Genomic DNA, 25665 nt, shown 5'->3' on the forward strand with positions numbered 1-25665 from the left:
ATAAAAATTATGTTTTTTGAAGTGATATTCAACAAATGAAGAAAAAGTGTGACATTTCAACACACAGCCTTCCATTTGTGGGAAATAACATGTTTTGAGTACTATATAAGACTTAACAAAATATTATTATCATACAAAACCATAACAAATCTGTGATGTGATATTGGGCAGTGACTCTCATGTCTTGCTTGACGAAAGACAATAAAATGGTCTCTGGTTATAGAAATGAAAAGGATTACCTCCCTTACTTTATCAAGTTACATTTTATTATCATTATTACGTTGTTATTACTAACTAACATACTCCACACGAAATATAAAATTATTTATTCCATGTTTGTAAAATGTTTGGTCAGTGGAGCCGTAAACCAAGTAATTAAGACAGACTGGTTTTCAAAACAAAGATGTTTGAGTTACCTAAGCTGTTTGTGTTTGAAAAATTCATTGAGATTCAGACAACACAGATAAAATCAAAGAAAAGGTTCCATGAACAAAATATCCTAGGAACTGAGAGTAAAATGTAAAAGTGTTCGATAAAAAACGATTTGAATAAGGATTGAGGATAAAACTAAAGAAACTATAGAGAATTAATATCAGCATGATCAAGTGATTACATTCCCTGATGCCTTCCACCAAACAACTTGCTCATGACTGTTGAACAAAATAGTTACCATATTCGACGTAATAAGCGCCCAGGGCACTCTCAAAATTAGAAATAGGGGGCTCTTATTAGAATATTATTTTGTCGAAAAAAAACAGAGTTGAGAGGTAAATTCCGTGGTTTATGCTGACAGCCTGAAATGTTTATATACGAGAGATATATTTTTCCAGAATTTAATTGCCCATAATTAAGGGTGCATATAACACACGAGTGCGTATTATAAGCGAATAAATAAGTATTGTGTACATTGATCAATTGGAAAGGGTGCTAATTGGGATTGTTCACGAGCCAATATATTAGCAAATATCGCCGTGGGCGCTTATTAGAGCGGGGCGCTTATTACGTCGAATACGGTAGTGACAATATTCATTTATACAACTCAAAAGAAGTTAAAGCTAATCCGACTTTTTTACATGACTGCAGTTAATCTGTTGAGGCAGGTGGATATTTCAATTGTGTGAATTATTTAACTTGTTTTGAGTACTATATAAGACTTAACAAAATATAATTATTATACAAAATCATAACAAATCCGTGATGTGATATTGGGCAGTGACTGTCATGTCTTGCTTGACGAAAGATAACAGATCTGATAAATGACAGGCTATGACCACACCAGAAATGAGAGAGCAAGAACACGATTATATAAAGTCATGGACAACAAACTGCTTCAAACAGTTTTTGTACAAGGAAACAATCAAATGTTACCATGGTGACATATTCTTCACATAATTCACTCTGAGTCATCAAGTCATTTAAGTGACAGTCGCCAGGTTCTCGCAACTGAACTTTTGATACTTGTGTCAAGGTCATTTTGAGTGAAGGACACTAGTCACTTTGAATCAAGGTCATCAGGTCGCTGGGTCAAGGCTACTCTTCAGTTAAAGGAGGTTGGGTCGACATTGATGACTTGATCCACAACAAGAGGTGCCCTGGACAAGGAGTCAAAGTTCCTCTGTTCATAATAATGAAACTGTATTAATATCTGAAACTAGTTAAGGGAAACAAAAGAGGTAGCAAGAAAGAATGTGTGTCAGTAAGCTTGATCTGAATAATATATCAGTTATATCACAGCAAGTCAGCTTAATGGTGGAGGAAACCTGAGAGCACAGAATGACAGACCAAAGATCTAAACATGTGCAAATCTGGGATTCAAATCCACGACCTGTGGATCCTGGAACAGCCAAGGGAAACAACCCAGTGAGTGAGTGAGTGAGTGAGTTGGATTTAACGCCGCTTTTAACAGTATTCCAGTTATATCACGGCGTGTCAGCTTAATGTGGGAGGTAAGCCCGAAGTGATGAGGGTCTCAGACGTTTACCACTTCGGTGAAACCCACGAGCACGGGTATGGTGCTGACAAACCTAGAAACATAATCGGGGCGAACTGGGATTCGAACCCACAATCATAGGTTTCTGGCGTGCCCAAGGGACGCAACTCTGCACAGCGAATCGCGGCGCCTTAGACGACTGGGCCACCCGTGCCCCCGACACAACCCAGACACAAGGGACAGAACATCCACAACAGAAATAAAGTATACAGAATTTTCACCTGTGTGTCTTTTGATATGAAAATATCAACATTTATGACCTACTAGGGCAAACATAAAAATCCTATGCGCCCAAGGGTCTTTTCCCTAAATGTGACAACCGTGTATTGTTTCCGTCACCTGGTCTGCATTGTTGACGTCATTCGAATCTTCTTGTGACGTGAGGTCGGAATGACATCACACAAGAAACTACGCCATAGCTGAAGATTGTTGACATCATTCGACAAATTGTGGTTCTGCTGCTGCTGCTGACGTGCTGTCCTTATAGGTAAACACTACAATTTGTCTGTGTATGTAGACATCTTCTTCGGTAATATATAGGACATTATATTTGTGTTCATGTCATACTATGTTTACGACACTCGTGTGTACCAAAATTCTGGTATTTAAACACGAGTGTCGTAAGCATAGTATGATATGAACACTCATAAAGTATCTTCTTTGAATCAATAAAAGTATAAAACTCTTGCTTCCTAGGGTGTTTTTTTCAACAACACGTTTTCATATATTTGATATCTGAGGACACAAGGTTCTACTTATCATCCAATGTTATTCTTCCAGCTTTTTCAGCTTGCAAACCTTATAATTGACAGTGTCCTCTGTCCAAAACATACAGCCAAAAGCTTCAGAGGCTGAGAGATTAGTGATGTCATTTGATTCTGACATCATGGTAACCAATGACAACCGAAGTGATATCTCCTGTGGAAGACAGTTTCAGTTGATAATAGAAATGTCTGTCATATAATATAAACACATTGAATTAGTTGCTCGATAATAAGGTCAAGGATACAGCGACATCAAGAAAGATAACTCCCAGACTCCCAACAATCCACGGCAGGTGTCGGATCAGGAATATACCATCCACTGAGTGCACTATGATGGCCAAGCCATAAGCCAGATTACCAAATACAGCCAGCACAAACATCACCTTAGACAAGCCTTCCGTCGACTTCAAATTGTACTGAAACAGAATATCAGTGAGTGAGTTGGGATTTAACACTGCTTTAAACAGCATTACAGTTTCAACACCGTATGTCAGCATCACTAAGGTCAAAACATGAGTTAAAGGGCAAGTTCACACGGAAATGAAACTATTTTTCTTGTACTTTTTCCACATTAAAAGTGTTAACCTAGAAGTGTCAAAGACAAAAATATAAAAATATCACAATTAATTAACATATTTTTCGCATTAAAACGATTTATATTTTTCACATTTACCAAGTGTTCTATTTCCACAACAAAAACACCATGGCTTATGCCCCTTGCAATATGACGTCATTGGTGCCAATTGATAAACATTATGACGTCATCATGCTTTGTTAGAGCCGCTTCACGTGGTGTAGGTCCAGGTGTGTGATTCTAGCGTCTCAGATGCCAGCCAGCATAGTGTTATGCTGAGTCACCACTGCGCCGGAGTGTGTCGTAGGCCATGGTGTTTTACCGCAAACTGGTACTTGATATCTTTTGCGTTGAGAATAGACAGGGACCCAGTTGAATTGGCACCAATTACGTCATAATCTAAGGGGGATAACTCAGGCCTGTTTAGCTCGAAAAACGAAGGCCTCATAACGGCATATCATTTTCACACTATTGTGAGCTTCCTACGTTCACTGTGAAAAAAATGAGTGTATATTTTCAAACACAGATACTAATTAATTCTAAAATTACGTTTTGTTTAGAAAAAGAAAGAAAGTGATTTTTGCGTGTACACTTCCCCTTTAAGCCCACCAGTATAATGATGACAGACCAAGGATCATAATGAGGGTTGGGATTCAAACCCACAACAAGCTGATCCTGAAGCTAAGGGAAGCAACTCTGCAGAGCCATCTGTGTCCACAATATACTGATGCTCAACAGATGCCGAAGGCAACATAAAACTCATCTAGATCAGCTGTTTTAATCACAAATATTTGGTTATAACTTTAGGCCATTTTATATGACACATATCAATATATGAATACATTAATCTGACCACTAAACCTTTTCCGCCACTTAAATATCTTATAAATACAAAACAGCACAATTGTCATTGTTACCTTTTGTCTTGGATCATAATTTGAATGTTGCATATTCAATGGAAACAGATTGCAAAAGTTTTATTTTCTGTGCTTGACATTAAATGCAGAATTCAAGGCTTTTTTGTTAAGGGCTTTCAAGACAAGGCATCCAATTTTAGGCCTTTTAAGGTCTGCTTTATTCCAGCTGCCTGAAAGTACTGTAAGTCTTCAAATTAATGTGTCTCTGAATTAATGCGACTGCTGATCTCTAGCCCAAAATGGGACTCCATATATAAATCCTGTTCCCAACAATAGTGGAATTTTTTAAAAGACTTCCATGAGTTTTACCGGAGACGTATTTTATCAAACCTTAATCTAACCAAACAGCAAAGAGCAGAGCTGCGTACAACTTCCCTAAATAAAATCACAGGATGTTGATTACATAATTTCTTGTGAGTGTTTGAAAGACTAATTATTATGTACTTGTTACAAGTGCTGCCTAACATAGAGCTACGATGATGTGGAATACATAGTTCTTTTTATCAAAGCTGGTATATCCGCTATCCAAAGTGTCTTCATTCAATATTGTCCACATAGATTTCGGCAAAATCAGTGTGAACTGATCAGCAGATTGCACCAACTCAAAGTTATTTACAGCAGCCACTATCAGGAACCTGATATTGATGCCTTGAATGAATCTTAGATGACAGAGAATGGATACCTTCATCACAAATGCCATATTTTGGCAAGTTAAAAGTCATATTTCTTGTATTTCGACTATCATATATCAACATGATGTTTTCGCAAATGAAAGCCACGGGAAGCCTCAACAGTGATGAGTCAAATTGTTCCATACATAAATAATATCCGGTAATAGAAATCAGCTGTTCCAAAGTGCTGTGCTTATTGTTATTACTATTTTAAATATATTCAGTAAAAGCTGCAACTAGAAATAACAAGAAAGTGTAAAGCTTATTCAATTTTAAATGAATAATTCGCCTTCAAGAATCAAAGGGAACTTAGTTTTGATCCGAGAAACATCTCAGCTTACAAAAGATGGATTCGACAGGCTTTATACTCACATTTCTGATTATCTGAGCAAGTCTTGACCCGATATACAACAGAGAGGAGACCACACCAATGGCATACCCAGTCTCATCTACTGTGTTCTGAAATAAAGAATCAACAGTTGCCATGGAAACAGATGCAGACAAATATCAACAAATATCTTAATCAGATTTTGTAAAATGCTTTACCAGTATTTTCACCTTTAAAAACTTGAGTGAACAAGAAGATATGTTTTCAATATACAGCCATTTTACCAATAAATTTCATGGCACTAAATCATATTAAGAAGCAAATAGCTTTTTATATGAGCTATTTATGATGATTTCAAATCTCTGGCCAATCAGATTTGAGTAATTTTAATTCAGGGTGGAATGCTGTTTAATGCTCCATTCAGCAATATTCCAGCTACATCACACTTGTCAGGCAAACCACTCACTTGAAACATGGACAACAATCCACGTCATGAAGGCACGATGACACACAGTCAGTCAAGTCATGGAGTTTGGACCAGTTGTCACCCAGGCCTCACACATTAAAAATGTTGTTGTGTTAAACCAAACTCCAACATGGGAGGGTGAGTGAGTGAGTGAGTGAGTGAGTGAGTGAGTGAGTATGGTTTTACGCCGCTTTTAGCAATATTCCAGCAATATCACGGCGGGGGACACCAGAAATGGGCTTCACACATTGTACCCATGTCGGGAATCAACCCGGGTCTTCGGCGTGACGAGCGAACGCTTTAACCACTAGGCTACCCGACCGCCCCTCACATGGGATGGTGAATCGAGGTAGCATTACTAATCAACAGAAGAAACTAACATTTTTATAACTAACATATAGCAAAACCCTCAATGATGGATACCTTAACTACCGGGCAGTTGGGCAAGGACTATAGGACAAGTTCCAAATTCTAACTCTGCTAATCAAAGAATACTAAAAATACTTTTATTTTCCCCAAAGCCTTTCTAACCCAGAATCCCCATTGGGGCCTGAAAACTAAAACTTTGATAATCACAGAGACACTTACATAAGAACATTAAAACGTTGATACTTCACAGTAAAACTTACATAAAACACCTTCATTCCAACATTTGTAGCAAGCAGGTTTCGGCCTGATGCATGATGGGTAACTGCGAAGTTCGAGATGTAGTTGCCTGTGGTTACGGAGTGAGGTAGGATGTTTTTGAAGAAGGCAAGTGAGCTGAACATGAACAGCCCTGATACACACAACACTGGCTGTACAAGGCTTTCCCCGTCTTGTTTACCTGCAGATCACAGATGAGGTTTCACACTAGTCTAGTATCATTAGAAGATGGTAATAATAAACATGGATATAATGTACAGTTATACTCATTGCTGGAAAATTCAATCATAACGGATGCAATGTTGGAATTTGGATTATAACTCACTTTCAACTTTGTCACAAGTTCCAACTGCATGGAATTCTGTCCACATATATATGTCATGGACGTACAAAAATATTGTAATGCAAATTGGCAGACATAACAGATGGATACTCATCCTGTCATATGAGTAATAAAACTGCAAAATCATTGTTTGTTGTCTCCGTTACCATCACTGTCATGTCAGTTGGCCAGTATGTCAGACGCCATTTAGTAAGTCAACATTGTGTCAGTCACAAAAATGTCAGTCACCATTGTGTCAGTCACACTGTGTCAGTCACCATTGTGTCAGTCATTGTGTCAGTCACACTGTGTCAGTCACACTGTGTCAGTCATTGTGTCAGCCACACTGTGTTAGTCACCATTGTGTCAATCACACTGTGTCAGTCACACTGTGTCAGTCATTGTGTCAGTCACCATTGTGTCAGTCACACTGTGTCAGTCACCATTGTGTCAGTCACACTGTGTCAGTCACCATTGTGTCAGTCACACTGTGTCAGTCACCATTGTGTCAGTCTCACTGTGTCAGTCATTGTGTCAGTCACACTGTGTCAGTCACCATTGTGTCAGTCACACTGTGTCAGTCACCATTGTTTCAGTCAACATGGCATCAAGCACAAATGTGAAGGCACCACTGTGTCAGTCATCATTGCTTTCATGAGTGTCAGTCACCAGTGTGTCAGTCACACTGTGTCAGTCACCATTGTGTAAGTCATTGTGTCAGTCACCATTGTGTCAGTCACACTGTGTCAGTCATTGTGTCAGTCACACTGTGTCAGTCACCATTGTGGCAGTCATCATGGCATCAAGCACAGTTACCATTGTGTAAGTCACCATTTAGTAAGTCAACACTGTGTCAGTCACCATTCCTTTAGTCAGTGACAGTCACCACTGTCAGTCACCATTGTGTCAGTCATCATTGTGTCAGTCACCATTGTGTACGTCACACTGTGTCAGTCATCATTGTGAAAGTCTACATTGTGTCAGTCATCATTGTGTCAGTCGTCATTGTGTATGTCACACTGTGTCAACCATCATCGTGTCAGTCTACATTGTGTCAGTCATCATTGTGTCAGTCACCATTGTGTACGTCACACTGTGTCAGTCATCATTGTGAAAGTCTACATTGTGTCAGTCATCATTGTGTCCACCATCATTGTGTCCACCATCATTGTGTCAGTCATCATTGTGTCAGTCATCATTGTGTCAGTCTACATTGTGTCCACCATCATTGTGTCAGTCATCATTGTGAAAGTCTACATTGTGTCAGTCATCATTGTGTCAGTCATCATTGTGTCCACCATCATTGTGTCAGTCATCATTGTGTCAGTCATCATTGTGTCAGTCTACATTGTGTCAGTCTACATTGTGTACGTCACAATTGTGTCAGTCATCATTGTGTCAGTCATCATTGTGTCAGTCATCATTGTGTCAGTCATCATTGTGTCCACCATCATTATGACAGTCATCACTGTGTCAGTCATCATTGTGTTAGTCATCATTGTGTCAGTCATCATTGTGTCAGTCACCATTTTGTCCACCATCATTGTGTCAGTCATCATTGTGTCAGTCATCATTGTGTCAGTCATCACTGTGTCAGTCATCATTGTGTCAGTCATCATTGTGTCCACCATCATTATGTCAGTCATCACTGTGTCAGTCATCATTGTGTTAGTCATCATTGTGTCAGTCATCATTGTGTCAGTCATCACTGTGTCAGTCATCACTGTGTCAATCATTGTGTCAATCATTGTCAGTCATCATTGTGTCCACCATCATTATGTCAGTCATCACTGTGTCAGTCATCATTGTGTCAGTCATCATTGTGTCCACCATCATTGTGTCAGTCATCATTGTGTCAGTCATCATTGTGTCAGTCATCACTGTGTCCACCATCATTGTGTCAGTCATCATTGGGTCCACCATCATTGTGTCAGTCATCATTGTGTCAGTCATCATTGTGTCAGTCACCATTGTGTCAGTCATCATTGTGTCCACCATCATTGTGTCATTCATCATTGTGTCAGTCATCATTGTGTCAGTCACCATTGTGTCAGTCTACATTGTGTCAGTCACCATTGTGTAAGTCTACATTGTGTCAGTCATCATTGTGTCAGTCACCATTGTGTCAGTCTACACTGTGTCAGTCTACATTGTGTCAGTCATCACTGTGTCAGTCATCATTGTGTCAGTCACCATTGTGTACGTCACACTGTGTCAGTCATCATTGTGAAAGTCTACATTGTGTCAGTCATCATTGTGTCAGTCACCATTGTGTACGTCATACTGTGTCAGTCATCATTGTGAAAGTCTACATTGTGTCAGTCACCATTGTGTACGTCATACTGTGTCAGTCATCATTGTGAAAGTCTACATTGTGTCAGTCATCATTGTGTCAGTCATCATTGTGTCCACCATCATTGTGTCAGTCATCATTGTGTCAGTCATCATTGTGTCAGTCATCATTGTGTCAGTCATCATTGTGTCAGTCATCATTATGTCAGTCATCATTGTGTCCACCATCATTGTGTCAGTCTACATTGTGTCAGTCATCATTATTGGAATGTAAAATGCAATTCTAAAAATCACACTTTCTTACAGGTGAGTAAATGTTGATCAACATGACAACCACATGTTATTGTTACAGCTGCAGATGAATGACAAACCTTTGCAAAAATGGATATTGATGAGGACTAGTGATCCTGAAGAAGGATTCTACATGATGAGAAGAGTGCTGAGTTATCAGCATTATGTCCTGTCTTTGATACAGGTTGTCTCAGCTTACACCAGACTTACCCGTAAGTTTCCGCTTGTGGCAAAGATAGGCAACGTACTGCATGAGTAAAACCACATCTGCAGCGACGTAGTATATAGCAACATACACCTGCAAAATAAACAACAAATAAATCCACATCGCTTTGAACAATTGTCAATGTCAGCTCAGACCATCTTCCTGAGGCAAGAGAGTTAACTGACTCTAAAAGTCCAGTTTGCACCCTTGCCGAACTAGGCTGGAATTCCTGGGCTTGATCATAGCGCCACCAGTGGCTATTACGAGTCATGTCCTTTCTATGCCTCTCCTATTGACCAATCAGATTCAACCTCTCGTATCACATGCATTTGCTTCAAACAAAACGGTGGCGCCCAGTCAAGACGATCTGATCGATAATCAAGATCTATATTGTGATAAAACGGGTCTTACATCGCAAAGTGCATCAAATCACCTGAGCACCTTGAAAAGCACATGCAAAGATTTAGGAAATATCTGTTGACAACGAGTTAGCGGTGCACATGCTTTGCAAATCCTGCAGTCGACCGAAATCTACATGACACCTTACGAACCGGATTTCGATTTCGGTGCACGATTTGGATTGGACTATGCATAAACTCGTTAGTCCAGCCAAAATGTAACTCTAGTTCTGCAAGGGTGGAAACTGGACTTTAATAGTCAGTTAACTCACTTGCCTCGGGAAGATGGCTCAGACAGAAGTGCCAGCTTGATATCTTGCATCACAGTGAGCAATATTTCAGCCATGTCAAACCCAAGTCAATACATCACTGGGTTTGTATACGCTATGTTCCTTCATCACTCATGTATAACGTACAACTAGTTTGCTATGTAGTATTCTAATTCAGTCAACTTATGAAATTAGGCTGTTTATAACTGACGGAAATCAAATGCACTTTCGCCTGATATTGAAGCGAAGTGTAGAGCAGCTGGTTGCAAGACGATGAGACATGTTGCTCGGAAAATATTACCTTTGATGCGTAATAATAGGAGCATTCATTGATGTGAGCACAAGCAGGTTTACCTCTTTGCTGGAACCAATGATTTGTTCTGGATTAAAATAGCAACTGCACTACAAAGCACATACTGGTATGTATTGATGGGCATTGGAGGAACATAGTGTATACAAGCCTGTGTTGTATTGACAAAGTTGTCCATTTAGTAGTGAGTGAGTGAGTGAGTTGGGTTTAACGCCCGCTTTTAACAGTATTCCAGTTATATCACAGCGTGTCAGCTTAATGTGGAAGGAAAGCCCTAAGTGATGCAGGCCTCAGACGTTTACCACTTCGGTGAAACCCACGAGCACGGGTATGGTGCTGACAAACCTAGAAACATAATCGGGGCGAACCTGGATTGGAACCCACAATCATAGGTTTCTGGCGTGTCCAAGGGACGCAACTCTGCACAGCGAATCGTGGCGCCTTAGACGACTGGGCCACCCATACCCCCTGTCCATTTAGTAAGTCCTGTTCTTGCTCTGTACTTCTCAGACACTAGTGACACATGAACATACTGACAATGTCTCATGGCAGCCTGTACATTATCAAGTCTAGGCCAGGGGTCTGTTCCCCAAAGAAATTTCACTGTTACGACTGTTGTAAATCTATGCTAAAGTAAGGGAGTTATGGTCATCTTAGTGCTAAGATCGCTTCGTGGAACCCTACAACATGGGTATTGTGCTGTTAAAAACAATCTACATACAAGGGTGTGTATCCTTCCTTTTGATCTGTGAATAATAACAATTGATTTATACTGAGCTATATAATTAAACAATCACCTGATTCATGTCACGCCACAGTATGTATTCCTACACCTGGAATGTTTATCAATCTCGTCATTTTTGTCTGTTTTGATACATACAACTGTTTTTGGTTAAACTATTGTAGATAAAACATGTTTTACGTGTCAAATTTAATTATAAGCATTGACTGTGGGTTTTTTTTCGGTTCATTGAGGTATGAATCGAAAAACCGATGTGTAACTTTTGTAAGAATCCGCTACGTGGATTCATACAGTTTGCACATCGCTTTTTGGATTCATACCTCAATGAACCGAACAAAATACACAGTTAATCCTTAATTGATTTATACTGAGCCATATTTCTATAGTAAGGTGCTCAACGGCGCTGACAAACCATACAGAATGTACACAAAAGAGACAGGATTATGTCAGGGTGTAGTCACCTGAATCTGCAGCTGGTGGGTAAGGATGGAGCCCACTAGGTTCGTGACATCACCTGCAAACCACTGGGCCAATAGAAAAAAGGACACGCCAGCCACACCATTCAGGTTCCGACAGTTCTTCACCATCTGACTGCAAGGGAGATAAACCACATTACTACTGGTCTACCTCTGTAACTGTCCAAGTGGCGGAACACATTCCTCCTCCTTAGGCAAATGCAAACAATATTTATCATCCAAAACTGTTTTGTTTGTTTGTTTGTTTGTTGTTTAATGCCGCACTCAGCAATATTCCAGCTATATGACGGCGGTCTGTAAAATAATCGAGTCTGGACCAGACAATCCAGTGATTGACATCATGAGCATCGATCCACGTAATTGGGATCGATGACATGTATCAACCAAGTCAGCGAGACTGACCACCCGATCCCGTTAGTCACCTTGTACGACAAGCATAGTCGCCTTTTATGGCAAGTATGGGTTGCTGAAGACCTATTCTACCCTGGAATCTTCACGGGTCTCATCCAAAACTGGCTCCCACAAGAGATATCGCTTGGGTGAGATCAAGCGATATCTACAGTGTAGATATCGCTGCAATGAAATTGCATCACAATGCTTTGCAGACCATTGTGATGTCATCGGTAACCATGACGTCCCAATCAAATGACATCACTAATGGCTCTGCTACTAAAGCTATTTGCCGTACCTTTTACACTGAAGACACTAATTATATCTGTCCACAAACTGGAAAGGTTGGAAGAATGATGTTGGATGATAAATAAAATCTCACCCGAGTGTCTTTTGAGATCAAATATACCAACACTCGTTGATAAAAGTTGAAAAACTCGTCGGCAAGCCTCAGTTTTTTTCAATTTTATCAACTCGTGTTTATATATTTGATATCAAAAGACACTCGGGTGAGATTCTATATATATATACTAAAAAAAGCACAAATCGTGAGATCATTCCTAATTCATGCGCCTGACCAACAACAAAGTCTTCCCTGTATGAGTGTTTGACTGATTAACAACACTCTGTAGTATCAAATCTGTTTCATGATTAAATTAATGAGTTACAAAAGTATGGGTAGGTTACTCTGTCCCTTGAAACCCTATGACCCTGGTGCGCTCGAGTGTCCTCACTGCTACCCCATGACCCGGTGACCTCACTGCTACCCCATGACCCAGTGTCCTCACTGCTACCCCATGACCCGGTGACCTCACTGCTACCCCATGACCCGATGACCTCACTGCTACCCCAAGACCCGGTGACCTCACTGCTACCCCATGACCAGGTGACCTCACTGCTACCCCATGACCCGGTGACCTCACTGCTACCCCATGACCCGGTGACCTCACTGCTACCCCATGACCCGGTATCCTTAATGGTAACCCAAGACCCGGTAGGGCTCACTGCTACCCCATGACCCAGGTGTCCTCACTGCTACCCCATGACCCGGTGACCTCACTGCTACCCCATGACCCGGTGTCCTCACTGCTACCCCATGACCCGGTGTCCTCACTGCTACCCCATGACCCGGTGTCCTCACTGCTACCCCATGACCCGGTGTCCTCACTGCTACCCCATGACCTGGTGACGTCACTGCTACCCCATGACCCGGTGTCCTCACTGCTACCCCATGACCCGGTGACCTCACTGCTACCCCATGACCCGGTGACCTCACTGCTACCCCATGACCCGGTGATGTTACTGCTACCCCATGACCCGGTGACCACACTGCTACCCCAAGACCCGGTGACCTCACTGCTACCCCATGACCCGGTGACGTCACTGCTACCCCATGACCTGGTGACCACACTGCTACCCCAAGACCCGGTGACCTCACTGCTACCCCATGACCCGGTGACCACACTGCTACCCCATGACCCCGTGACCTCACTGCTACCCCATGACCCGGTGTCCTCACTGCTACCCTATGACCCGGTGACCACACTGCTACCCCAAGACCCGGTGACCTCACTGCTACCCCATGACCCGGTGACCTCACTGCTACCCAATGACCCGGTGACCTCACTGCTACCCCATGACCAGGTCTCCTTACTGGTACCCCAAGACCCGGTAGGGCTCACTGCTACCCCATGACCCAGGTGACCTCACTGCTACCCCATGACCCGGTGACCTCACTGCTACCCCATGACCCGGTGTCCTCACTGCTACCCCATGACCCGGTGACCACACTGCTACCCCAAGACCCGGTGACCTCACTGCTACCCCATGACCAGGTGACCTCACTGCTACCCCATGACCCGGTGACCTCACTGCTACCCCATGACCTGGTGACCTCACTGCTACCCCATGACCTGGTGACCTCACTGCTACCCCATGACCTGGTGACCTCACTGCTACCCCATGACCAGGTGACCTCACTGCTACCCTATGACCTGGTGACCTCACAGCTGCCCCATGACCCGGTGACCTCACTGCTGCCCCATGACCTGGTGACCTCACTGCTACCCCATAACCCGGTGACCTCACTGTTACCTCATGACCATGTTGGGCTCACTGCTATCCCATGACCCAGGTGTCCTCACTGCTACCCCATGACCCGGTGTCCTCACTGCTACCTCATGACCCTGTTGGGCTCACTGCTATCCCTTGACCCGGTGTCCTCACTGCTACCCCATAACCCGGTGACCTCACTGCTACCCCATGACCCTGTTGGGCTCACTGCTATCCCTTGACCCAGGTGTCCTCACTGCTACCCCATAACCCGGCTGTCCTCCCATGACCCAGCTGTCCTCACTGCCATCCTATGACCCAGGTGTCCTCCCATGACCCAGCTGTCCTCACTGCCATCCTATGACCCAGGTGTCCTCCCATGACCCAGGTGTCCTCCCATGACCTGGTGTCCTCCCATGACACTGGTGTCCTCCTATGACCCAGGTGTCCTCCTATGACCCAGGTGTCCTCCCATGACCTGGTGTCCTCCCATGACACTGGTGTCCTCCTATGACCCAGGTGTCCCCCCATGACACTGGTGTCCTCCCATGACCCAGGTGTCCTCCCATGACCCAGGTGTCCTCCCATGACCCAGGTGTCCTCCCATGACCTGGTGTCCTCCCATGACACTGGTGTCCTCCCATGACCCAGGTGTCCTCCCATGACCCAGGTGTCCTCCTATGACCCAGGTGTCCTCCCATGACCTGGTGTCCTCCCATGACACTGGTGTCCTCCTATGACCCAGGTGTCCTCCCATGACCTGGTGTCCTCCTATGACCCAGGTGTCCTCCTATGACCCAGGTGTCCTCCCATGACCCAGGTGTCCTCCCATGACCAAGGTGTCCTCCCATGACCCAGGTGTCCTCCCATGACCCAGGTGTCCTCCCATGACACTGGTGTCCTCCCATGGCACTAGTGTCCTCCCATGACCCAGGTGTCCTCCCATGACCCAGGTGTCCTCCTATGCCCCAGGTGTCCTCCCATGACCCAGGTGTCCTCCTATGACCCAGGTGTCCTCCCATGACCCTGGTGTCCTCCCATGACCCTGGTGTCCTCCCATGACCCTGGTGTCCTCCCATGACACTGGTGTCCTCCCATGACCCAGGTGTCCTCCCATGACACTGGTGTCCTCCTATGACCCAGGTGTCCCCCCATGACACTGGTGTCCTCCCATGACCCAGGTGTCCTCCCATGACCCAGGTGTCCTCCCATGACCCAGGTGTCCTCCCATGACCTGGTGTCCTCCCATGACACTGGTGTCCTCCCATGACCCAGGTGTCCTCCCATGACCCAGGTGTCCTCCTATGACCCAGGTGTCCTCCCATGACCTGGTGTCCTCCCATGACACTGGTGTCCTCCTATGACCCAGGTGTCCTCCCATGACCTGGTGTCCTCCTATGACCCAGGTGTCCTCCTATGACCCAGGTGTCCTCCCATGACCCAGGTGTCCTCCCATGACCAAGGTGTCCTCCCATGACCCAGGTGTCCTCCCATGACCCAGGTGTCCTCCCATGACACTGGTGTCCTCCCATGGCACTAGTGTCCTCCCATGACCCAGGTGTCCTCCCATGACCCAGGTGTCCTCCTATGCCCCAGGTGTCCTCCCATGACCCAGGTGTCCTCCTATGACCCAGGTGTCCTCCCATGACCCTGGTGTCCTCCCATGACCCTGGTGTCCTCCCATGACCCTGGTGTCCTCCCATGACACTGGTGTCCTCCCATGACCCAGGTGTCCTCCCATGACACTGGTGTCCTCCCATGACCCTGGTGTCGTTACTCCTACACCTTGACCCTGGTGCCCTTACTGACCCCAGTGTCCTCACTGTAGTCCCAGACGAATGCTGTTGTCAAATTATCAAAATACTGCGGTGAAATTACCAAAATTCTGCAGTGAAGTTTTCCGTTTAAAAACATAACCATTTACCCTACAAAAATAAATGCAAACTAATTTTTCAAAAACTTGAATGCAAATTGTGAAACGAAATATTCCACAAAGTGTAATGATAAACAGATATCATTGGATAGACATATCATTGGATAAGACATAAAATTATGCAAATAAAAGTGCATAGTGTTACTGATGTTTATTAATGGTTTAATGTAAACATACGTTACTGAATGTAGTCATAGTCAAATGTTAATACAACAAGAACGTTTAAAAAGGAGACATATTTATTTCAAATTTAGTTTTATTGTAGGATTCATATTTTGTGAGTTTGAATCCCTTGATAAAGGTTTGGGAATTTTTCAAGAGCAAAATTTCATAGAAAAGCTTGAAAATAAATAAAACAAGGGCAAAAGTGAGCGTGGCTCACTAATACCCCAGACCTGCCTAGTTTGTCACTAGTTTCAAATTAAATAATGGATAGGGTTAGGGTTTGAAAAAATCATTAAAAAAATGGAAAACTAATAAAAACATTTTTTTTTCTTTTAACTGCACCCCTCCATATGACACAGATCATATGTACTACATTTGAGATGAATCCACTGAATAGTTTAAGAGAAATCGTGCGGACAAAGTTTTCGGACGGACGGACCCTTGGTATAACTGTAACCCCACAGACATTCTACCCTCATCACCACTTTAACCCCACATTCTACCCTCATCTCCACTGTAACCCAACATACCCTCATCCCCACAGACATTCTTCTTCCACCCCGATGTAATCCCACTGGTTCTCACTAGGTTCACAATACATCCTCTACCCACGTCCCCACTGGTACCCCCCAGACATTAAACCCACACCCCTATGTAATCCCACTGGTTCTCACTGGGTTCACAATACATCCTCTACCCACGTCCCCACTGGTACCCCCCAGACATTAAACCCACACCCCCATGTAATCCCACTGGTTCTCACTAGGTTCACAACACATCCTCTACCCACGTCCCCACTGGTACCCCCCAGACATTAAACCCACACCCCCATGTAATCCCACTGGTTCTCACTAGGTTCACAACACATCCTCTACCCACGTCCCCACTGGTACCCCCCAGACATTAAACCCACACACCCATGTAATCCCACTGGTTCTCACTAGGTTCACAACACATCCTCTACCCACGTCCCCACTGGTACCCCACAGACATTAAACCCACACACCCATGTAATCCCACTGGTTCTCACTAGGTTCACAACACATCCTCTACCAACGTCCCCACTGGTACCCCCCAGACATTAAACCCACACACCCCTGTAATCCCACTGGTTCTCACTGGGTTCACAACACATTCTCTACCCTCATCCCCACTAATACCCCTGCCCCTTGTGTTCCTGGAGGGAGTTCTTAGGGCTCCTGATAATGATGCTGTGACTGACGTCACTTACGGTATTCCCACAATCATCCACAGCAACATGGAGAGCAGGCCCAGGACGGCCGACGCCTGGCCCCTCCAGTCATGCACACAGTCCGCCATGAGCACCCACACCCACTGGACACCATCGCTGCAGTTGGTGAAGTTGTTGCTGCTGCTGCCTTCATAGTTGGACAGTGAGTGGATGATCCACCCATACTGAGGTGGCATTTTTCAGTCTGAAAAGTTACACACAATAATAAATTAGTTTAGTGATGTGTAGAATTTATTTTGTCAAATATGACACATATCTATACCAGTGGTTGGGAAAGCCATGCACCATGCCCAATTCAAATATAATTTTTCAAAACGGTGAATCAAAAAAGACAGTAAAGAGTCCTGCATACGCAAAAATACCTGCACCACCACGTTTACATTAACTGACAAATCACAATTCAATGTCATCGTCATAACCACTGAATCAGCGATTTTCCGCAGATCACAAGCTCTGGTATAATCAGCCTGGATCTGGGATCAAATCCCACAATGAGTTTATGTAATAAAGCCACATGATTAAAGAGTAAACAAAAATATTACCCCTACAAAATAAAAAAACTGAAACAACAAAACTGCATGAATATTTAATAAGCCACAGCAAGATAAAACAAGTAAAAAACATAAAATATGGCCCAAAATGACATCTTTAAAATGCTGAATGATCAAACTTCTGAGGAAAGTTCTGAGATACCATCATTTAAATCATACGTAAAACTAGAGAAGAGGTTTCAGATATATTGAAAGTTATGTGAAGATCCAAGGTCATACCATGTCAAATATCATATAAATACATGCAAAATATATGTAAAGTAAACTGAAAAGGACCTGTGATTTCAGTTCATCATAACCATTTTATATCTTTTACAGATCGCTGTCATATAGCTGGAATATTGCTGAGTGCGGCGTTAAACAACAAACAACAAACAAGCAACAAGCGATAAATAACAAAAGTTTGCACTGCATCTGTACCATGTTTATTCACGGGATACCTGCAATTTCTTTCTTTGATTTCTTGCAAGCATTGACAGTAGAGATATTTGAAACTTAACGTCGATGTCTAAACCTTTCTGCTTGCGAGTTTGTATGCTATCGTAATTTTATCAATACCGAAATTTCCTCACTCTTGTCATCGCATCTTTATAGACAGACCATACCTACTTCAACAGCTTAATCACTGTTTTACAATTGTTAATTGGGGGTGTAAATTGAAGACAAGGCGTCGGGGATTAATCCTGTTAATCACTTGCCTTCAGTTGTTCCATAAACTTTGAACAGCCGCACTGGCTGCGGATGTTTTGATTGGCGACAAGTGAGAAGCTCAGAGATTAACGGTGAGGTGAGGTGAAATGGGGTTTAACGTTGCATCCAAGATTATTGCACTTATATAGCAAAGTGCATGCACGTGTGTGTGTGGCTGCTTGTACTTGTCCGGACTGATGCCGATTTATAGTGCTAGCTCACTGGGATACCATGCCGCAGTTTAACATGAATACCCCACTCAGACACAGTATACTGACTCCGAGCCGACCAGTCCTTGTTTTAGCCCCTTAATGCCGAGCGCCAGACAGGGTAACAACAAGTACCATCTTTTAACGTCTTTCGGTATGACGCGGTCGGGGATCGAATCCCGGACCTTCCGCTCTCCAGGCGGACGCTCTACCACTAGACCACCTAGGCGGTCTCAGAGATTAACAGTTCGTTATAAACATTAACATTGTCGTTAACATGAGTACACGCGGGACCACAAAGTGAGTTTGCTATATCTATTATTTGTCAATTTTACATGACAAAATGTACAGCAAACGGCCAGAACCAAACAAACACTTTGTTGTATCCATCGGTTTGTTTTAATGCAGTTTACAGAAGGTGTTTTGTGTAGACTAAAAACAACAGTCCATCAAATCTCACACCACCTTCAAATTTACATTACATAATAAAAAATTGTTACGCTGAGACTTGAATAATACATTCCAGCGAGATGACAGCGGCCTGTAAATAATCTGAACCAGACAATGCAGTGATTGATATCAAAATTTATGATCCATGCCTTCAGGGTACACCTAATCAACCATGTCACGGAGTCTGACCACATGATAGATCGGGTCACCTACCTAAGACCAGCACCGCTTGCTGGACCAACTCTAACATAGAATGCCCACAGGGCAAGGAATGCATAATAAGTATGACTACTTAAAAGAACAGCAAGTTTCTTAAAAAAGGTAAAAACTACACTATAATTAGATGAACAAATGAATTATTATGTACCACAGTTAGAATATATTTCATTTCAATTTCAAGAATTGCTCACCATGTGCACAGACAAAAAAAAGAACAAAAACTTCATGTCTGACACACAGAGTTAGGCAAATCAGCCACGGGTTTTTCAAATACCTGCTCAACCAAGCAGCCCCTTGTAAGCTCAAAATCTTCTTTTGTTTCATTTTGAATGAGAAAGGTGGGCTTATATCTCAACAGTGGGCTTATCATCAGCTTAGTGAATGTCACTATGATTGCTGAATTGTTTATTAACCTGTCAATATAAGACATGTATTTTGATAATTAGCAAGCATTGATATACTAGCATATAAAAGTTAATTCCCCATTACCTACACTTCTGGTTTCTGACAATAACAGGGTTTTACCTTGACTTACAAAACTGGGGGTCCAGGCGACCCCCAATAATTACTTCAAGGGTCCTTGCAGGCTATATGAGGGTCCTGTAAAGTAACGTAATGGTGAAGTGCAATGTATGTTCAGATAATTACTTTAGAGCCTGGAATGAATCAAGGATCAAGAGACAGTGGTCATGATTGATGGATGAAATAACAGACATCCATAACTGTTCTTGATCTGCTGTCGGTAAAATGATTATTATTGTGCGTCCAATCTCTACATTTGTGCATCGTGTAAAACCATGCAATAAATTAATAAGTGCTTATAAAACACATGAATCAACACATATTCATAAGCCACCAAAATTCACACTAGTAGGCTAGCCCAAGACTCCTAAATTTGGCCGAGGACAAATAAATGATTGCTCTCCTAATTGCCTAGTAGCATTTGAGGGCTGTGAATCGGAACCAGTTCTCAATGCTTTAATTCTGAAATATAAACATGGTTCAGTATTGTTCAAGCAGGACTGGCTCTGAACTCTGCGGACAAGCAAAATATTATTTGAAAAACATCAACGGATGTCTGAGGCTGTTCAATAGACTGACAATATTTCAGGGTGGAAATATTGGGTCTGGAAGGCATTGATACAAAGCCTGATGTGCAAATCACAAAATCAAAAGTATCTCTGTCTGCCACACATTGGACCCAGTCTCATTAAAATCAGATCTTTTACTCTCATATGATACCTCTCTGCATGAAGGTCTGAAGATGACCTTTACCCAAAAACTTTGGTGTTGCCTGCATACAAACATGCATGATGAAATTCCAAAGACCATAAGGATTTTTTTTTTATATTTTTTTTTTTATTGTTCCTGGTAAAAGTACATCATGTTTGGATAAGATTCAAAATACATGACTAGGGTTTTTTAAGAAAGTACATATCATTCACACACATCCATACGCACATTCACACTCACTAGAAGCTTTAGTACTTATGAAGACAGATTGCAGGATATATATTTAGTAAAGTTTTGGAATAGCAAATGTTTATATTTTCAAAAGGTTTTCATAGGGAGCCCATTTCGTATAGAATTCAGTCTGTTTGGCTTTATTAAAGTGTCTATATTTTTCTAGTTGGTAATAATATTTAACCTCATTTTGGAAATGTGTAATGGTTGGTTGGTTATTTTTCATTTTGCATCTATAAATGTGAAATTTGGCCAATAAGAGTATCAGATCAAAAATATCATCAGTGTGGAAATGTTTTGAAAAGCCAAAAAGAATTAGGTCTGAAGTAAGATTTATCTTGCCAGTATGTGGACACTTGGATTCAATCCATTGTGAAAATCTTTTCCAGAAATTTTTGCTTAACCTACAGTCCCAAAACAGATGTTGGATAGATTCTGGCTCGGCATTACAGAAAGTACATAGACAAAGACCATAAGGATAACAACACTGTGTGATTACCCAATATATCCCCTTCATTTTGCATGCTGTAATTCTTTACCAGCTGTTTGCAGAGTTTTATTTACTGATCAAATGTAAGCATAGCATACATTTTTGTGTGTTGTTTAATGCCACACTCAGCAATATTCCAGCTATATGATGGCAGACTGTAAATAATCAAGTCTGGACAGACATTCCAGTGATTGACATCATGAGCATCGATCCATGCAACTGGAATACTGAGCCATGCATCAACCAAGTCAACTAGCCTGATCACCCAATCCCGTGAGTCACCTCTTACGACAAGAATAGTCGCCTTTTACAAGCAGAGGTTTATAAAGACCTGTTATAACCCGGATCATCACAGGTATATCACACACACATGAACTCTACTCAATGACTGCTGCATGAAAGGGTGCTACATTGCCCTTATAGACATAGGTGAGGTGAGGTGAAATTGGGTTTAACGTCGCGTCCAAGATTATTGCACTTATATAGCGACGTGCATGTACGTGTGTGTGTTTGTGTGGCTGCTTGTACTAGTCCGGACTGATGCCGATTTATAGTGCTAGCTCACTGAGATACCATGCCGCAGTTTAACATGAATACCCAACTCAGACACAGTATACAGACTCCGAGCCGACCAGTCCTTGTTTTAGCCCCTTAATGCCGAGCGCCAGACAGGGTAACAACAAGTACCATCTTTTAACGTCTTTTGGTATGACGCGGCCGGGGATCGAACCCCGGACCTTCCGCTCTCCGGGCGGACGCTCTACCTCAAGACCACGGAGGCGGTTCCTTATAGACATAGACAATTTTGATACTTAAAGAGTTCAAAACTTGACCAATAGTCAGTAAAACATGACAGAAGTCAAAATATAACTTCACACTCTAATATAAGGATTTTCAAATCCTGTATGTTCACATTTATTAAATTTATTAATAAAAATAGATTACAAAACGAGTCCCCATCAGGTACCATTTATATAAAAAGTATATTGCAAAATGTATTTCACAAGTGGATCGATATGTTTTGAAATACACAAGTTGTACAAACAGTATATAACGGGGACGAGGGTAGTTGCTCACTTGAACATTATCAAAATTCAATGTTAAGAAAAGACCTTGTTGGTATAAGGGTGGCATATGAATAGACTCGGGGCGGTCGGGTAGCCTAGTGGTTAAAGCGTTCGCTCGTCACGCCAAAGACCCGGGTTCGATTCCTGACATGGGTACAATGTGTGAAGCCATATTCTGGTGTGCCCCCGCCGTGATATTGCTGGAATATTGCTAAAAGCGGCGTAAAACCATACTCACTCACTCACTATGAATACACTCAGAGCTCATGATTTGACCAAAGATTGTTCTTTAAGGTGCAACCTGGTAACAAAGTGCCTAGCTTTCTGGGAGATAGATTGTAATATACATTAATACATCACCATGTTAGAAACATCCGCAATCCACAGAAATATAGCTTCCAATTTGGTTCAGTTTAAGTGAGGGGAGCCTGTGGAATGATCAACTCATTGAGTCTTTGTAATATCATACTAGCAGGCAGATGGTTTAACTGGTTCAAATTACCATAACCTACACCATCTGTTTAATTTTAGCACACAAAGATTTGCTACACAAGATGAAGCCATTTCTAACTGTTGCCCACTAGGTCCAAGGGGCGCAACTATCATTTACAACATAGGTTCAATGTAAGTAGATGTGACGATCAATCCTGTGATGATCTTTCGACAAAACACTTTTTGTATCATATGTATGATGTATGATGACTAAACACACTGATTCTTCCATGATTTTAGAAACCTGCATTCTGATTTGTCTGCCAGTAGTACCCATGACTTTGATGATGACTTCATCACCGCAAAATGAAATATGGGAACACCTTTAGAATACAGTACCACAACTTCTCGTGAGGCCGATCTCTGCCATAGGTCACATGTCTCAAAGATAAGCAACCAGTTTTTGTGAGAATCCGTCGGAAGCGAACCCGCGACCTTCGGATTGTAAGCCCAACAGCTAACCGACTGAGCTACGTCCACACTTTGAAACTAAGTGCAAATTTTCCTAGTCATGCCTAACTGAGCGAAAAGGGTCGAATAGGTGACGGACACGTACGAAGGTTACGTGGTAGGCATGGTGTCTCGTGACTTTAGTCTACGGACTCTTACGAATGATCCTGATGCCAATTGGCAAACTCGTCCCATTCCGTAACCTACCTAGATTCCGTAAGATACCAAGTGGTGAGCCGATTTTGCGTGAACTGAAAACGGCTCCAGGCGTCAGACGTCGAACTCGCGAGTATGCATGAATGATATGGTATTTAATAATTCATCGGGTGATTTTTGTGACAGAAAAGTGTGGTGGGGAACACTGTAAGGATGATGTGAATAGCAGTAAGAAACGAGGGAGGCAAGAACATGGCTAGTGACAACACAATGGTGAGTTGGCTTTTGAATCAGTACTGAAAAAATGTAGCAGGTGAAAGTGGCTTGTGTGAATGTTCCAGGACAGTTTCCAGTAGCCAAATTATCGTAAAGGGGATCCCAGGGCTAAGGATAGAGTTCGGGGTAACCTACCCTAACACTGGCGACATTTGTATGTGTTCAGCGCCACTATAATATCCCTAATAAACTGCATTCTTGTGCATAATAATGAAAATTTATGAAATTAATGAAAAATAATATATGTATATTAGTTCCCATGTATAATCATTTTGGCCACTTGAATTACGAGAAATACGAAATAAAAAATGCATAAAAAATAAAAGTGCTTTCGTAAACTAGCGCTTGTTCTATATTTAGTAAACAAATATTCAAAACTCTCAACACCGCTGGGCGTATTCAATGTCATTGCTTGTAGAGATGATAGATCACTGGGAGGAGCTTATGCCCACTCAATGACCCCTGACGTCACATGGCATTGTTTCGCTGGTGTGACTGGCAACAAAATACTACAAATTACGTCATAGGGTATTGTCACAGGTTGGAAAAGTTTGTGGTACTGTATTCTAAAGGTATCCATCGGAAGCGAACCCGCGACCTTAGGATTGTCTAACACAGGTACTGAAAGCACTTCTTTCACAAACCAATCAAGTAGGCAATTTCAAATAACTTTACTAATAAACATTAAGAATGACATGACTCGTAATGGGATGTCCTCAGATCTTTCTTTTGCGAGAAGTAAGATCTGATTTTAATGAGATTGACTATTCAACATATGAACAATATTAGACAGATATTAGCCCGGTCACTCATCACTTCTGGTATAACTTGAATAAGGAAAGCGTTCACATTTTTTACTTTGTAATGGAAAAGAACCAACAGTGTCTTTTTCAACAAAGAGGTTTCTGACCTGTAAAGTTTTCAAATTCAAAATCTCACACAGGTACTGAATCTGAATTCAAAACGCCTAAACTGAAAACAGAGAAAGTTTATCTCGTATAAACTAAATAAATGCCATTTGATCTGATCATTAAAACAAATTCCCCAGTTTGACAAAGTTTGAAACAAGACAAACTATACCTAGACAACAAATTATCGTGGATAACGCCAGGGTTGGAGACATCAATAACAACCAACGGTCGATGATGAAATTCCAAAATATTCTCTAGATTCTACCCCTTATTGGATACATCATAACCTAATCACGATATATCTACAATTGAATGAGGTCAGCCAAAAGTGGGTTCCACTTGATTCTTTCTTAACAGCGTACTGAACGTTTGTTCCCACACTTAGGATGACAATCTCATCTCGTGAAGAATGTAACAGAGAGCCGTAATACCTTTGTTGGTTGGATATTTAATCCTGCCATTATGCGGAAACACTCGAAAACAGTCGGCGATCACGAGTTCATTCATCTAAATCACAGAAACAACTGTCAACACGACTAAGATAAGGTTAATTTGCCTTCGATCGCTCGATCTTGCGCTTTTAATGACCAGCATTTGTAACATTAGTTATCTAATGTAGGGACTATTCATGAGAAAAAAATATACCTGACGGAGGAGTGAGATAAACAAACAAAATATGTGTTGTCTCGGAGTCAACTTTCAACCACCGCCATGACGTGAACTTTGACCTCCTTGTTGAACGACACACTGCGCACTTCCGGAAGTTGCGAAGCCATCTCCTCGCAGGT

At 42.2% G+C, this 25665-nt stretch overlaps 2 protein-coding genes across 2 annotated transcripts in view; one reads left to right on the plus strand and one right to left on the minus strand.

The window, feature by feature from the left end:
- Nucleotides 1–928: 928 nt before the first annotated feature.
- Nucleotides 929–25605, minus strand: LOC124139115 (lysosomal amino acid transporter 1 homolog). The gene is made up of 8 exons (XM_048394198.1): nt 25523–25605; nt 17432–17636; nt 11646–11775; nt 9471–9558; nt 6340–6536; nt 5289–5375; nt 3000–3170; nt 929–1645 (listed from the first exon to the last, which is right to left on the minus strand). The coding sequence occupies exons 2-8, from the start codon at nt 17626–17628 to the stop codon at nt 1538–1540; spliced, it is 978 nt and encodes a 325-aa protein (XP_048250155.1). The 5' UTR covers nt 17629–17636; nt 25523–25605; the 3' UTR covers nt 929–1537.
- LOC124139116 (eukaryotic translation initiation factor 4 gamma 1-like) overlaps nt 25582–25665 on the plus strand; it is a 41784-nt gene continuing 41700 nt past the window's right edge. The window contains exon 1 of the mRNA XM_046506140.2: nt 25582–25663. The gene's annotated coding sequence lies outside the window, so the exon portion shown is untranslated. The remainder of the gene's footprint in view (nt 25664–25665) is intronic.

The sequence above is a fragment of the Haliotis rufescens genome, unplaced genomic scaffold (assembly GCF_023055435.1).
Source record: "Haliotis rufescens isolate VD_foot unplaced genomic scaffold, xgHalRufe1.0.p SCAF_13, whole genome shotgun sequence".
In the NCBI taxonomy this organism is placed as follows: Eukaryota; Metazoa; Mollusca; class Gastropoda; order Lepetellida; family Haliotidae; genus Haliotis; species Haliotis rufescens.

What these genes read in the sequence shown, in the direction of transcription:
- LOC124139115 (XM_048394198.1), bottom strand. Translation starts at nt 17,628, where the DNA reads ATGCCACCTCAGTATGGGTGGATCATCCACTCACTGTCCAACTATGAA. An exon ending in CCACAAGCGGAAACTTACGG is followed by an intron (nt 6,537 to 9,470) that starts GTAAGTCTGGTG and finishes TGTGATCTGCAG; the next exon opens with GTAAACAAGACGGGGAAAGC. An exon ending in TTGCTCAGATAATCAGAAAT is followed by an intron (nt 3,171 to 5,288) that starts GTGAGTATAAAG and finishes ATTCTGTTTCAG; the next exon opens with TACAATTTGAAGTCGACGGA.